Source organism: Egretta garzetta, unplaced genomic scaffold (genome assembly GCF_000687185.1).
Source record: "Egretta garzetta isolate BGI_Z169 unplaced genomic scaffold, ASM68718v1 scaffold340, whole genome shotgun sequence".
NCBI classification, from domain to species: Eukaryota; Metazoa; Chordata; class Aves; order Pelecaniformes; family Ardeidae; genus Egretta; species Egretta garzetta.
Window position 1 is genome coordinate 402,825 of NW_009258377.1, and position 17,118 is coordinate 419,942.

Here is a 17,118-nt window from a genome sequence, read left to right on the forward strand (position 1 = left end):
TCTCCCCTCAGCCTCCTCTTCTCCAGACTAAATAACCCCAGTTCCCTCAGCCATTCCTCATATGACTTGTGTTCCAGACCCCTCACCAGCTTGGTTGCTCTCCTCTGGACATGCTCCAGCAATGCAACATCTTTCTTGTAGTGAGGGGCCCAAAACTGAACACAGTATTCAAGGTGCGGCCTCACCAGCACCGAGTACAGGGGCACTATGACTTCCCTTGTCCTGCTGGTCACACTATTTCTGATACAGGCCAGGATGCCATTGGCCTTCTTGGCCACCTGGGCACACTGCTGGCTCATATTCAGCTGGCTGTCAACCAGTACCCCCAGGTCCTTTTCCGCCAGGCAGCTTTCCAGCCACTCTTGCCCAAGCCTGTAGCGCTGCATGGGGTTGTTGTGACCAAAGTGCAGGACCCGGCACTTGGCCTTGTTGAACCTCATGCAGTTGGCCTCGGCCTTCCATAGAGCAAAAACCAATCTGCTAAAAGGAAACCTTACTTTTATCTTTGAAAACCTGCTCGCCTCCCTTGGGGCAAATAGCTTTCCATGGATGGTCTTACTGAGTCATTACGTCACTCTCTGGTACCTTTTGTAGAACCTCAGCATAGCATTATTTTTCTATTCTGGTGCTCACTTAAAAAAATAATAAAAGAGGGTACAATACTGTTGAATCCTAGAGACTTTTCACCAGTCTGAAACTAATACATAGGTAATGACCTAGGTAACTTTGTCCTTTCATCACATTGTGTCCGCTGACTTTTGGAAAGAACCCAGAGGATGCTTTGCCAATAATGTACTACAGTGAATAGGTGATTGGCTAAAGTAGATCTTGTATTGTCAGTTTTCTCTGATGGCTTAGATTTTTTTAATTAGAAGTTTAAAGTGCAGCAAGAAAAGCACAAAAAGAGAAAGAAAGTACTGGCAACAGCACATGTCCATAATGTTTTCTGTAGAGGGACAGCTAGGGCTTAATGGTTTAGCTTAATAATAGCTAAACATTCATATTTAATGGAGGAATTAAATTGAAATGTGCTTTTAAAGAGTGGCTGGATGCTTTAAAGGGAGCCTTGTGTTGAAAAGAGCAGAGATGATGCATACACGTGCTGATGTTCAAGCACTCTGAGTGACCAAATGGGTGCAAGGAATCTATTTTGAAAGGTTTAAAATATTACCCCTTACTTGGAGGTCATCAGCATTCCCCAGCAGAGGCACAGTAACTGATTGTGAATACCCTCCTACTCTGTTTCAGTAACAAAGTAAAATAGCTTGAAGTCTTCACCATGATTTTATTTTATAGTCCGATGGATTAAAATGGATGTGTGGTCAGTAGTTATGCCTCACATGAGGGGCAGTAACCTCTTAATCTCTGCCTATGTTGTTCACGGCCATACATTTGATAGGGTTTGACAGTACATAGTAAGGATTCTAATATAATAGTCACACATAAAAATAAACCAATATTAAGAAATCCCCATTTAAATACAGTAATGTCTTTGCCAATAAATTCTACATTATTACCAGATGTAAAGCAACTGTAAACTTCCATTATTGTTAGGAACTGTATTTAAAAAGCCATATGGAGGTTTATGGGAATCAGCTGCTAGGAAACAAGGACATATGCTCCTAATGCTGTTCACCACCTAATTCTTCACTTGAAATCAGGATATTGCACCAAATTTATGAATTTGTTGCTCTAACCTGAGGCTCGAATTCCTACATATTGTGGAGCATAAGCATCTTTAACTTTTTTCTATAGATACCAGCTCTTGGATCCAGAGCCTTAAGTTCAAGGCCTGGACTTAGTCATTATGTTTTAATGTTGTTATGTTTTCTTACCGTTCAAGGTATGCCTAAATATCTGTAAAATCAGGGAGATCAAGGCAGAGCTTTGTTTGAATTCCTGTAACTGTCTGCTTCCTTTCTACCTAGGAGTTGACTATTACTTATAGTAAAGCACCATCGGTGTCTTTTATATATTGGGGTCCAGGTTTTCAGGAGTATGGAGACGCTCTCGGTTTCAGTGCAAGTTATGTCTAAAACCATTGAGGAGCTAGTTCAAAATCAATGATGTGTATTCAAATCACTTCATATCCAACATGCTAGGGAAGGAATCTTAAAAGGCAAGGACAAACATGCACCTTTGGAGGTTAACTTTAAGCCTGTGGCACTTGTCAAGGATTAGAGGTGACAAAGCAGCTGTTGCCTGCAACTCCTTGGACCACCAGTACTGTTCATGCATCATCTTGTCTGCATGGGTGGGTGTTCCCACTTACTTTTTTCAGGCAAGGGAGTAGGAGGAGTTTGAGGAAACAGAGAAGCATTTGTAGTATCTTTTAAAGTTTTCCACCTTTGTTGATCTGTATCACTGTGTAAATGTAAATTATTCTTTTCTTCCTCTTCTCCAGCCAGTGAAAAATCAGGCACTCAAGCTGGTATTTCCTTTTGTAGCTATGGTAGCCCTGTTCCCATATTCATCTCTGATCGAGTGGAAATTTTCAGTTTTGTTTTGTACTCTGCATTTTGGAAAAGTCAGTTTTGCAAAGGTATTCTAAGAAACATTTCTAGTTAATTGTTAAAGGAGTGTTACGGAAGCCCATCAGTGGGAGAGAGTAAGGTGAATGCACCAGGAAAAATTATAAGTGCCTTTCCCCTTTACTGATGGATGAGAGAGAAAATACTTTGCTAGGAAGAAGGAGAGACTACTGTAATAACAGAACTGCAATCCTAATTTTCATAGGTCGTAGCTTACCTGAAAATATTCTAGTGGGAGAAAGTTGCTGTGTTACAGACAGCATGTTCTAGCCATGGCTTACTGAGCCTTTTATGATATATCAACCCGCAGCCTATTTTGTGTGATCTGCTTGTCTTTTAACTGAAAAAAATCAAGTGGAAAATGCAACTGTTTAATTAAAATGGGGAAAGCTAATAACCATATGGAGTTTTAAGGCTAATAAGGGGCAGTTATATCACCTAGTCTCACAGACTTTTGAGTTTTACTCAGCTTTACACATAATATAAAGAGGTAGCGTGGGAACATGCCTTAGCCTATTTTCAGTATGAAATTGATTGAAAATGTCTTACAGAAATGCTTTGTTCAAGAGCACAAAGGAAAAATGAAAACTATTCACCCAAAATAAAATGTAGCAATGTCCTGGGTACTGGAAGTCACTTTTATCCAGGTCCATTGTTACGCTGTGGGTTTTTCATTTATATTGCTATAACATTAAAATGACTTATTGGTAGAGTAAAAGGTTTTCTGATCTATCTGACTTTTACAAATATGATGACCTAAGGCAGCAGAGAACAGAATTTGTAATTCTATAACCTTGTGGATTTGGTATGTATGAAGTACAAGAAGCTTACACGTTTTTAATGGTTGTGTCCGTAAATCATCACCCGGCATTTCAAGTCATATTTGATCTTTTTCAACAGCATCAGCGTGTGCAAGTAAATATTTGCAAACCTTTTTGAAGGTTTAAATCGTAACTGTCAACTTAAGTAGCTTGTTTACATTTCTACTCTTTGAACTGTGATGTTTTGCCAACGCCTGTAGTTCCAGGTTATGCGAGTGGTTTTCTAGTCTCAGGAGTGCTTCCAGGTAACATGTGCTGTGTTTAAGAAGATCAACACTCTTCCTAGCTTGCAATACAAAGTGATCTGTTAAAGAGCTCTTAGGCTAATCAAAAAGCAAGTCGAAGTGAGGTCTAGTCTGCAAAGAGGCTGGGCATTACTGAAATTTTATGATCCCAATATAATTGAATCTGAAGAATGCTGTGAAAGTTGTTTTTTCCTGCCTTAACATGACAGAAGGGAATTGAATATAAAGAAACTTGATAATGATGATGAACACTTTTTTAGTGCTTTTAAATTAAAAAAAAAGTTAATAATGGCAGGGAAAAATAAAAACAGTACTAAAGCCAAATGCAGTAAGTTCTCAGTGCAGTAACATGGCTCTCTAAACAGTCCTTAGAAAAAAACTGGAAGCTTATTCGGGATGAGGGGCTTGCTGTGATGGATAAAAAAAGAAGCCTCTTCCTACCTGAAGATGAGAATCTACGAGAAAAAGGAGACTGGAGCCAGTTTACCTTATGGCAACAAGGTAAAACATTTTGTATTTCTTTTCTTTCCACCATTTCACTTTCTCAGATTAATACAGTGTAATGACGAGTAGCAACACAGTTTTTTCTAGAACCATTTTTGTAATCACTGAATCAGCAGAAGAAGGGAGCTAATAAAATAGTGTCTGGGACCTGTGCAACAGTGAAGAAGAGTTCTTTATTCTAAACCATGTTGTCCCCGAGTGCTTCTAAGAATCCCTTGAGGGTAATACTCCTTTTCTGGCAAGGCTGCCAACATTTTGCATGGTAATGCGTAGTACAGATCAGCCTGAGGGAAGACAGGAACATGGGAGAAGGTGCATCCTCAATATTGTGTTGTCAGCTAGGTGAGATCTGTCATTCAGAAATGGTTTGAGCAGAAGAATGAGCTTTAATAAGCCTGCTGCCCTGTCCCTGAGCTCTGCAGTGGGAAGCCAAACTATTGGAATAACTTCAAATTCTTGTAAGGCTCTGCATATGATGGAGTATTGTAAGATGAAATATTAAAAACAAATTACATCAAAATATAATCTGGTGTTGAAATGGTATGATGTTGATGGCATTTTTCTTTTTTTTTTCTTTTCAGCCTCATTAATGCTTATACTTTAAGAATCATGTTTAAAAAATGGTAGCAAGCTTGCTCTTCACAAATAATTTAAAGGCAAAGACATTGCAGGCTGCTCTGATATTACAATGTGTTAATACTTATGTTTCATAACGTGTAAAATGGGAATAATAATATTTACCTTTAAGTGTCAGCTCTTTGACAGCTTTGCTGCTCTTCTGCAAAGCAGAAAACAAGGAGATTTTCATTCATTGCTCTTACCAATGCTCTGTCCATTATTTTTACTAGGAAGAAAAAATGAGAATGCTTGTAAAAGTGTTCCGAAAACATGTGCTTTGTTGGAAAGATTCCCGGAAGCTACTGGCTGCAGAAGAGGGCAGGTACCTGGCAAATGTCTTCATTTTTGCAAATTCCTATTGCTGGGAGCAGGTGATTTTGAGGAATGTATATAGGGGGATGCGTGACTTTGGTATATTTAATGATGTCTCAAGCACCCAGTGAAGTTAGCAGTAAAAATATGCCCAATTTTAGCCCTCAGGAAATACAAGGTGAAATATGTTAGGTGAAGCCTTTCTATGGACTTTTTAGTTGAGTCATTTTGCCTTGTGTTTCTTGGGAGCTCGTGGTAGGTCAGTAGTTATGTGCCGTGGGTCAACCAGTAAGTAATGACTTAAACCTCAGCCCTAAGTGACCTGGTCTGTCTCATAGATAACTCTGCTTTGAGCAGGAGGTTGATTAGGTCCTTTCTAACCTGAGTATTTTTTTCTGGTCTGAACCCAACTTTACAAGACTAATTCAGTGAGCCAGATTGTCACTGTGATACACTTCACCCATCTGCCCTAGCCTGGCTGTGCTAGACAGAAGGAGAATCGCCTCATGGAAACCAAACAGCAGTACTGCTGTCACATGCTTCTTTCCTAAAGGTAAAGGAAGGAAATTTTACATCCATGAGCTGTGGCCTTGGGTGCCAGTAAAGTTTGTTTCGAGTGCCTGGTCTACACTGACTACTCGACTACAAATTAACCTCTTTAAATCATGCAGTGGACTTGTATGGTATGGATTGATACACACACAGCTGAATGAACAGCCCAACACAGATATCATGTGATTCTGTAGGACAGAGATTTTCATTATTCTTTTATTTTCAAGTTACTGTATGTTATCTGTAATTACTACATGAGAATAACCATTGTGTTGCAAAATTAAGGATGCAAAAGTTGGAAAACACAGTGCTAGCACAATCCTAATTCAGAGCCCTGAAAGTAGGTGTTCAGCTTCTTCGCCAGACTATTGCTTTTGATGTGCAGAAGCGCACTGTATGGCTCCTGTTGTGGGAATGAACAAAGCTACATTTCATTGATATGTTGCAAAGGCTGTTTGTAGTAAATATAACTGTTGAGAGAGGTCATCACGTTCAGTGCGGCTAACAGCAAGAAAACTGCTTTCTGTGACATCCATAGCCCAAATGGATCTATCCCAGAGGGCAAATTCTCTTTGAGAGCTGCTATTTTGTTCATCATTTTTTGGCACCCCACATGTTATCACCAGGATGTGGTTTGCAGAAACATTATGTATTCACAGCTATAGCTGTGTTTTGAACACATAAGATGGAAAATAATCTGAAAAATGGTGCTCTAGAAGTCTTAAGTAAGTTTTAGATCCAATATTAGGGGATGCCTAGGACAATTTTGGTCTTCTATGCTAGCCGTGCCTCAGATTCTTACTGGTAAATTAAATTTGAAATATCACCTAATCTCTATTCATGTACTGAAGCACTTGGAACAGACAAAATCAGGAAGTTAGGAATCCTGTGGTAGACAGACCATTTGGATGCTTTAGGCACCTCTTGTATTGACAAAGATAAAAGAAATGTAAAATAATCAACCACCTGCTCAGTGCTGCTGAAAAACTGTGTAGAACAAGAGCAAGTAATCATATTATTAAAAATTATATCATTCCCTTAAAAAGAGCAGTAAGCTAAAGTAGCACAGGTAGTTTTAATTCCGGGCATCTCTTAACTCTTTGGAGTTTTACATTGCAACCATAGTACAACTCTTTCATAGTTCAGGACTATTTATGTATAGTACTTGGGTACAGTGCATACATATAATTTACAGACACACCTAGACTGATCTGCGTGGACAGATAACATACATGACAGGAACCAATCTGCAGTGCTGGTGTATTAGCATTAAAAAAAATGTTTCTCTGGGATATTAGTAACTATCGGCCATATTCAGTTATTTGCATTGCTTTAGGGTCTGACGGGGTGATCAAGTTAATGCATCTCCGTGTAGCAGAGGTGGTGGCTTGGAGCATCTCTGTTCACGACAGCCACTGGAGCTTATCACTTACTGTCATAAGAAACTGGTGGTGAGCTGAAACCTCAGAGGGTGGGAATGGCTAAGGCATTAAGAGACACACTGTCTTCTGCTGATTTTGTTACAGTTGGAGAGCAAGCAATATCTTAAACCTTAAGGTTACCTTAAGTTACCCTATCCCAGCCTGATGTGCAGATTTCTCAGTTGAAGATGTTTCTCACCACTGTCATGCGTTATTCACACTTCCTGTTTGTTGCATTGCTGTAGAATCACAGAAGGGTTGAGGTGGGAAGGGACCTCTGGAGATGCCATAGTCCAACACCTTGCCCAAAGCATGATGAACTTGGAGCAGCTTGCTCAGGACTGTGTCCAGTCAGGTTTTGAATGCCTCTGAGAATAGAGCCTCTATAGCACCTCTGGGCAACCCGTTCCAGTGTACAGTAAAAAACTTTTGTCTTATGTTTAAATGGAATTTCCTGTATTTCAATCTGTGTCCATTGCCTCTTTGCCTTTCACTGGATACCGTTGAGAAGAGCCTGCCTCCGTCTTCTTCACTCCTCCCATCAGGTATTTATATACATTGATAAGACCCCCCTGAGCCTTCTCTTCTCCAGGCTGAGCAGTCCCAGCTCTCTCAGCTTCCCCTTGTATGTCAGATCACCTTTACCACCTTTAGCCCTTCACTAGACTTGCTCCAGTATGTCCTTGTCTCTCTCACGTAGCACAGAATGGGACCCAGCACTCAAGATGTCTCACCAACCCTGAATGGAGGGGAAGGGTCACCTCCCTCAGCCTGCCGCCAAAGCTCTCCCTAATGCAGCCCTGGAGGCTCTTGGTCTTCTTTGCCACAAGGGCACATTGCTGGCTCATGTTCAAATTGTTATCTATGAGGACCCCACAGTCGTCTTCTGGGAAGTTGCTTTCCAGAGAGTTGTCCACCAGCTTGTATTGGCATGTGGGGTTATTCCTCCCCACTGCAGAACTTTGCACTTCTCTTTGTTGAACATCACAAGATTCCTGTTTGCTCCTTTCTCCAGTCTGCCAAGGTCCCTATGAATGGCAGCAAAAAATATGTAGTGTATTAGCCATTTCTCTCCAATTTTCTATCATTTGCAAACTTGCTGAGGGGGACGTACTCTGTCCCACCATCTGAGTCATTTGTAAAGCTATTAAACAGTGTTGGACCCAGTATTGAGCCCTGGGGTACACCTTTGATGAGTGGCCTCCAGCTAGACTTTGTGCCTCTGATCACAACTCTGAGCCTAGCTGAACAGCCAGTTTTCAATCCACCTCACTGTCAACTTAGCTAGCTTCTATTTCATCAGTTTGTCAATGAGGATGTTTATGGCAGACAATGTTGAAAGTCATACTAAAGTTGAGATAAACAATATCCACTAATCTCCCCTCATCCACCAAGCTAGACATCTCACCACAGAAAGCTGGTTAAGTACAATTTCCCCTTCATAAATCCATGCTGACTGCTCCCTGTCACCTTCTTTTCCTTCATGTGTTTGGAAATGGTTTCCAGGATTATTTGCTCCATCACCTTCCCAGGGGTCGATGTGCAGCTGACTAGCCTATAGCCTATATATGTATATTTCATCCTCTCATCCTCCTCCTTGCCCTTCTTGAAGATAGGAACAACGTTTACTTTCTACCAGTCCTCAGGGAGTTCTGCTAGCTGCCATGACCTTTCAAAGATTATTGTGCGTGGATTCACAACATCATCCAGCTCCCTCAGCACTCATGAGTGGATCCCACCAGGACCCATGGACCAGTTTGTTGAGTTTGTTTAAATGTTCCCTAACATGATTCTTCTCCACTGAGGGTAAGTCACCAGTCTTTTCCACTGGTCTCAGGTGCCTGACATTCCTGAAGGTTAGTCATACCAGTAAAGATTGAGGCAAAGAAGGCACGTAGTGCCTCAGCCTTTTCCATGTCCTTTGTCATCAGATCACCTGCCACATTTAGCAGCAGACCCACGTTTTCCCTAGACTTCCTTTTACTGCTGATGTATCTTGTTGCCCTTCACTTCCATCCCCGGATTCAACACTAGGAGACTTTCCTAACCTCATCCCTGTATGCTCAGAGAGTGTCTCTACAGTCTTCCTGGGTGACCTGACCCTGCTTCCACCTCTTGTATGCTTCCTTTTTGTGTTTCAATTTTGTCTGGGTCTCCATGCTTCCTGCACATGGGGGTGAACCATTCTTGAGCTCAGATGAGGTGATCCTTGAAAATCAACCAGCTGTCCTAGACCCCTCTTCTCTGCAGCACTGTGTCTCATGGAATTTTTTCCCAGCAGATCCTTGAATAAGCCAAAGTCTGTTCTCCTGAAGCTGTGGGCAGTAATCCTGCTTTTTGCCTTTTTCCCTCTTCTCGTGATCCTAAACTCAACCATCCCATCTCACAACCCAGATGTCATCTGAGAGGGGCCAGTCAGTCTGTCTAATGCAGGCCCTGTGTCTCCTGTGGTCCGTCCTTTTACATGATAAGAGTGCTTGGAAGTCTTTCCATAGGAAATACAGTATTTTTCTGATTGTAGATATGAGATAATTATTTCCATGTTGAAATATGAATACTGATTATTTAAACAAAATGAAAAATATGCATTTCTACACATGCATGCACCTGGATGCACACACACCCCACAAGACATGTTTTTTTAGTATTGAATGCCTTTAGGATGTGAGAAAGTGTAATTGTTGCTGAGACTCTAACAAAAGGTGACATTGCCCTTTTGGCCCATCGTCAAGGATGAGGCATAATGAAGTCCTGAACTCCTAGCAGTATGGTTGTGAAGCTGAACGTGTTGAAGGCCTGCCTCTCTCTTCTTGCAGATCAAATATTCTATCATGCACCCGGGGACTCATGTCTGGCCCCATACAGGGCCCACCAATTGTCGTCTAAGGATGCATTTGGGCTTGGTGATACCTAAGGAAGGCTGCAGAATTCGGTGTGCCCAAGAGAACAGGTATGGTTTGGGGTTTATTTTTCCACCTTCCTCAGGCTGAAAAAGGTGTGGGACTGCATATAATAAAAAAAAAGAAAAATCAAAAAAAAGGTGTGTTACTGATCAGGAGAGTAATGTGTTTCATTAAACAGTCAATTTACACCCTGACTCTTGGTACAAACATATAAATATCATTTGTCAAACAATGCCAGAAGAATCTTGGGAGACAAAGCTGTTCTTCTCTGCTATAGCATGGGAATAACAGTGAGTTTAGTCCATGAAGTCTCTCTGTGTTTGCTTTTATAATGCCAGTATAACATACTTGCCAGCAGAGTACCTCTGTCTGTTTTGATTTTTTTTTTTTTTGCTTAGAATTCTTTGCTTATTCAGCAAAAGCTGACACTAAGCTTCCCTTTTCACCACCATAACAGAATACTCCTGTATTTCTGCAGAACCCTCCTTCCTAGCTAGTATTATTTGTTATAATTCAGTTAAAAATATTCATTTGAAGTTAATTTGAAGATGAACACATCTATGACGTGTTTGGCCTAATGAGTTACACAGGTAGCAAATCTCTTTAAAGTGCATTTTAAGTAAGCATTCTTACCCCTTAGGGGAAAATTATGCTAAATTGAAGGCCAGTTTTATCTCTGTTTGGTCAGTGCAAAAACCAAAATAAAATGCAATAGTTATACATTTACAATCAGGAAATATACTCGCCTGGGAAATATAAGCAAATATGATAGGTTTTTGCATGATATTATTAAACACAGAAAAATATAGCATTAACTATACTGCTTTTTGCTTACAGATTTAATTTTCTGAGACTTATGTGAAATTCTAATGATGCTTAATATCTATTTTTATATTTTTGAAAGATTCTGTGTCTTGTCTGCAGCAGCTGAGTGCAACAAGTGTTAATTCTGAATTCTTTTCATGGTAGAAATGTACATATATATTTTATACTGAGAAATGGAATGCCCCTCCTGTCTGCATGACTGTAACATGTAGCAACGATATTTTTGAGACTATTTGAAAACAACTACAACACAAAATGTTTAGAGTTTTTGAGGGCAGAGGTGCATCCAACAGTTAATAACAAGAAATGTTGTCACTATAGACTCCTGCCAACATTTGTTCTATTTAATAATGTGTCACAGTCAGTGTTACAACCTACACTACCTACATCTAGGTAGTGACGGATGTTTGCTTCCAGCATTCCAATCCAATATCCAAAATAAGTTTAAGATAGACATTTGGATGGAGGGAGAGATAGCTAGCGGGTTTAGAGGGCTACTGTGGAGACTTTTCACTTTAGAACAGTATTGTGAATTCAGATCCATGGTGACTGAAGGGTGTTACCGTTAGGGGACTGGCTCTTTAGTGGCCTGTGTGACCCAAGTGGTGGTTTTGCTCTGCTGCCAAGAGAGGAGGTGTCCACAGCTCACCACCCTTTATTGCGGTTGGCCCCCTTCTTCGTCTTAACCCAAACAGAAGGGATAGCGGTGTGGAAAATGAGCTTGACGACCTCCTCCTTGGTAGCAACGCTCCCTCAAAGTCAGGAGTGGAGAAACGCCTGTTGCTGTTGGTACGCTGCAGACCGAGCACTCCAGTGCCCAGGCTCCTGACCACAGCTCAGTCTTCTGCATCGGACTCACTCAATTGAAATGTAAAACATTCAAGAGCTGACTACAGCCTGAGCTGGAATGTGTTAACTCTAGTTGCTTTTGGCAAGAGCTCTACATTTAGAATCAAAGGCAGGATTTTCCCTGAAAGCTTTGGAAGTGTGTCTAGTGATGGCGATGAAAGGGGTTGTGTTTTGGGGTTGTTTTTACATCCCGTCCCCCATGAAAGGGGAGCTGGGTGAATGACTGTGGAAGGGAATGATGCCAGGAGGAAATCCTACCTTGGGTGTTTTCGGTTCCTCCCCTCCTGGTGGTTCAGAGCAGTGGTAAACTACTGGTTTCAAATAGGAGAGCTGGCTCAAATACGAAGGTTAGCGTAGGTCAGGCGTTTTCTGGCCTCCTGTCCCACTGCTGTATGTGTGAGATAGAGAACAGAAACAATGAGAATTTTGTGCTTGGTTACCTCTGTGCCACCCAGTGTGGGTGTTTAGAGGGGCAATATTACTGTGCAACTCATCCTTTGATGGACAGGCAACTCAGCTCTGTCTAGTACCGTGATTTACTCCGTCACTTGCAGAAGAGTCTTTCTGCAGCTGCTAGGAGCTGGTTACACCTCATTGTTATTCAGTACAGCTGTAGTAATTTTATGTCATTGGGCCATTTTGAAGTCTCCACTCTGTAAAGTGTAGGGTACAATGCACAAAAATGGTAGGTAAATAATATCTAGTTATCAAAATTGAACATCTCTGTTGGACAAGGTGATCATGTTTTGAAATGAAGCTGCAGAATTACAGCCTTAGGCAGAAGCCAGGCCAAGATCACTCCTGTAACAGGTGACAGGAGAGCTATGCAGATGATATAGAAACTACCCCAAAGTGGCTCAGCACCAGAGCAGAATAATATGGTCCCTGTGGTCCCACTGTGAAGTGTTTCTCACACCATGAAGGCTTCTGGAAAATATTTATTTGCATGCTAATAGTGGGGTTTGTAATCCATTCAAAAGGGGCTAATAGTTCTGTCAACTTTATGACTTTTCCTTTGTTGTGCAAAACAGCCCATCCCATTATGATGCAAATGGTAGATCCTGGGTTTTAACCTCTGAAGCTACTTCATCTGGGGGCTTGGAGTTTTTATTGTCCTTAACTGAGCTGCACTTTCAGGCTATTTAGGGCAGGATTTTTCATGCTTGATTTAATTAAAAAAAAAACCAAACAAAAGCCAACAAAACAACAGCAACAAACAACAAGCCCCCAAAACCTGACACCCCCCAAACAACAAAAAAAAGCCAAAACAAAATACTGCCCCAAACAAAAACAAATCCCCCAATCCCCCCAAACCCAACAAAACCCCCTCCACACACACACCAAAAAAACACCCAAAGTCAGCTTGATTTTTTTACCACATTATAGCATTGCAAGTGGTTGAATCCCATTAACTTGAATAATACCAATGTAACTTCAGTGCAGTAGCAGAGTCTCAGGGTCTGTATGACATAAAAGATTTTTGTTATCAGATAACTGACATGGTAGCAGAAAAAAACCCACATGATCATAGCTGGAACATGCAAAAGGCTCATTATCTGGGCCTTCAAGGCTGATGCATATGTGCAAGCCAGTGTGAATTTTTTACGATGTTATGCTTTCTGGTTTGTCTACTCTTCCTTAAAATATGTTTAGATCATCATTTCAGTTTAAATGATGCAATTTCAATTTCCATTTCTCTTCAGAACATTGCAGCACAACCCCATAAATTTTGATGGTTAACTTTTGCTTTTGTTGAATTAAAAATTAAAATACCGAGGTGACTTGGAAGTCTAAATCTCATTTTCACCCTGTTTTTGAAGAAAGAAAAGTGTTTTCTCTGTGAATGAACACAGATGAATGAGCTTAGCAATGCGTTTCCATCTTTGATGGCAAGATCTTTGTTTCTTTACCATCACTGCTGTTCAAAGTTCCTAATTCCCCTTAAGGACATCCATCCTCATGGACTGCTTCAGCTCCTAAGGGATCCTGTTAAAAAAATTGATTATGTGGTCATCGTAGAGCAGCTATAAGAGGTAACGCTTCTTTGATCAATATTGCCTTGACTGGCTGTTACTCATCCTGTCTCACCTGAAGGGGTATATCAGGTCCATGCTTTTGTCCTGCTACAGTGCAAAATAAACTTGCCTTACTCATGCCGCTGCCTGACTTTAGAATAGACAAACCATGTAACACATAACCAGCTGCTGTGTCTAAATGCAGTAGGTGAGACTGAGATCTGAGGGGCAGCAATGAACGACTGGCGCAGTGACTTGTTGTGACATGTTGTGATATTATCACTAGTGGTCACTGATCAGCTGCTGATTTTTCACGGTTTTGGGACTGCATTTAACCAGGCATTAAAATTCTAGTCAAAATTATGAAGCCAGATCTCAGCAGGCTGGAGAAGTGTGCCAGCTGAAACTTCTTGAAGTTCAACAAAGCAAATGCAAAGCCCTGCGATTGATACCAGACCAACACCTTGCAACAGTGCAGACTGGGCAATGACTGGATAGAAAGCAGCTTTGAAGAAAAGGACTTAGGAGTCCTAGGGGACAAGTTGAACATGAGCTGTAATGTGCTCTTGTCTTGTTGAAGGCTACCTGTGTACTGGACTGTGTTAGTAAGTGCGTAGGAAGCAGTTTGAGGGGAGCAATTTTTTTCCCTCTCTCCTGCACTCAAGACCCTGCCTCTGGAGTACTGTGTCCAGTCTGGGGCTCTTCCATACAAAAAAAAGTCATTGATAAACTAGAGGGACTCCTGTGGGGGATAAAAAAGATGATTAGGAGACTGGAGCATGCGATACATGAAGAGAGGCTCAGAGAGCTGGCTTGGAGTCTGAAAAAAGACAACTAATGGTGACCCTAGTTACTGTCTTCAACTACTACTGGGGGACAGCACAAAAGACAGTGCCAGACTCTTTTCGGAGGTGTGCAGTTATAGAATGAGAGGTAATGGACACAAGTGATAGTGAAGGAAATTCCATCTAGATAGAAGGAAATGTGCACAATGAGGTTAGTGAAACACTGGAAGAGATGGTGGAATATCCCTGGTTGTAGACATTCAAAAATCCACTAGTCAGGAACCTGAGATAGTCCATCTAGCCTCAAAGTTGGATCTAACTTTGCAGTAAGCCTTGTTCTGAGCAGAGGCACGGACCAGATGCCCTTCCAAGGTTTCTTCCAACCTAAATTATTCTGTGATTCTATCCTTCATAAAATAGACAGGAACACCGATTCTTCTGACAATATCTCCTTTCTACATTGCTTCTTGCCATTGCTTTTAAATCTGCTAATTCTGTTAATCTTTCAAACGATGGAGGTGCTCAAAACCAAACCACTTTGAATAGATTGTATGCATCCCTTTTTGTGCCTAACAAAGGTACAGATCCTGGAAAAGTACCACCGTTAAAATTTGGCTCTTCCGTGCCGTAATGAACACTCGCTCAGGGTACTTGGGTCCGTTCAGTGATCTGCTCTGCCTAAGCAGTGCTTGGTGAGCAGAGGGGCTTTGATTTCTGTGTCTTCATCCTTCCAGTTCAGCTTTAAGAGTGTAGTTAACCCAGCGTACACTACGGCATTGGAACCTTCCTCTGAAGAAATATCTTTAGACTCTGTGCTTTGAATGGATTTGAATGGACAAGACTGTTAACATCCTTGAAATTTTAAGCATGATCAGGGCCTAATTCGGTTGTTCTGATTTTTTTAGGAAAAGCAGATTGATTTAGTGTAACTTGTTTTCAGACCATATGACCACATTGCCGGTCATTCCCTCGGTTTCCATGACTCATTATGTGTGAATCTGATTAGAAAGGAGAGAAGTTGATTACTACACCAGCGGTATACCTGTGAGCCTGCTGAATGCCCCCTGCTTATCTCAGCTCATTAAATGTATATAACAAATAATGCAAATGTCTGAACTTGTATGTGGGCATAACTACAGAAAGTGAGAGAAAACAATCCCTCAATAATATGAAGGTCCATTAGACCGATCTTTCTGTAGTTTATTTTAGTTAAAACTCTGATATTCCAATCTCTTTATATTAGGTACTGAAATCTTGACTGTGCAATATATACTGTTTAAATAATTCTCACATGTTAAAGGGCATCTTCAGAGCTGATATATAGCTTGCCTGCTCCGTGGCACTTCAAATATTGCACTAAAGCGTGTTCTTTTTTGTGTTGCAGAACCTGGGAAGAAGGGAAAGTTCTTATTTTTGATGACTCTTTCGAACATGAAGTATGGCAGGATGCTGAGAATTATCGCCTGATATTCATTGTGGATGTGTGGCACCCTGAGTTAACACCACAAGAGAGACGCACCCTTCCTGCTATTTAAGGGGTTCTGATGTGCGGAGCAGAGGAGCTTTAATCCCTTTGGAGTGTGCAAATAGGATTAATTTATCCAGCATATGAAGAATACAAGTAATGTAAGGGTTAGAAGAGATAAGGACGATATTCTGCAATCACAGAGGACTTGATTTAAAAACAGAAGGAAAAAAAAAAAGCCATGTTTTGTTTCATACTGATACAGCACTGATACATATTGTTTTTGCTGCAAGTTTGAAAATACAAATCTTGTCAGCCAAAGAGCAATAGGTCTGGATTTTCAAACTGAAGAACGTGCAGATGTTTTTGCCATGCCGGTATTACGTGTACAAAACCAGTCAGTCAGTCACCTGCCTGACGATGTTCAGGCACAAGATTTGCAATTCTACATCTGGGAAATACTTCCCTGGCTTTTATCTGGGAAGCAATGTGTAAGATGTTTAGAAACATATGCACACAGCCAACATTGAAAATCAGTATGCGGTTGTAATGTTAGCTGCTTTAGGCATAGAACACATCCTTGTGTTATCAGCTGTAGATAATGTGAATGGGTTATGTGTGGTTTGTATTTTTTTTTACCTGAGTAACTGTATTTTTCTAGCATAATTATGAACAAATCTTCTTTAATCAACCACTATTTTTTAAAAACCAATATATATATAAGTGCATCTCTAGCTATTAGCAGAAAGAAAACACTAAATATTAAGAGATTTCATTTTTGCCAAGTGTGGCCTTCTCTTGCCTTCCTGGAAATGCAAACAGAAACTTGCATAATCAGCTGCTTAGTGAAGCTTTGGTCTTCTAAAACAAAATAGTTTTCTTAGTCAGCAAGCAACCTTCAGTTTGATAATGTGATTGTGGAAGATGTTGAGCAAATGTGACAACAGTAGGTTCACTTCTTAAAGTGCTTGACAGTTGTTAGGATTACATGGTGAACTGCTGTTGCTCTTGTCATTGTGAAAGCTTGTGTTGTGATACCCGTTTTCTACCCAGCAAGAGTCTGGGGCACCTCGTTCCAGGGGCTTCTTCAAGGCTGCTCTTGGGTGGTCATTCAGCAGAAAAAAATAAATGAAGAATTTCTTGTGCTTTGGGCAGAAGGACAAGGTCAAACTTGGTTTCCTGCCAGAATGCAGAGCAGATGAAGAGCTTCAGGTTATTAACTTGTATTAACTCCTGCTGCCAGCATCCTACAGAGTGCTAGAATGCTCCTTT

The 17,118-nt window shown here is 40.9% G+C and overlaps 1 protein-coding gene across 1 annotated transcript in view; it reads left to right on the plus strand.

Annotated features, from left to right (window-relative positions):
* ASPH (aspartate beta-hydroxylase) overlaps window positions 1-15,916 on the plus strand; it is a 181,544-nt gene extending 165,628 nt beyond the window's left edge. Inside the window, 4 exon segments of the mRNA XM_035895862.1 lie at window positions 3,963-4,098; window positions 4,950-5,041; window positions 9,821-9,954; window positions 15,766-15,916. Of these exon segments, the coding sequence (XP_035751755.1) occupies window positions 3,963-4,098; window positions 4,950-5,041; window positions 9,821-9,954; window positions 15,766-15,916 (513 nt within the window).
* Window positions 15,917-17,118: the final 1,202 nt, after the last annotated feature.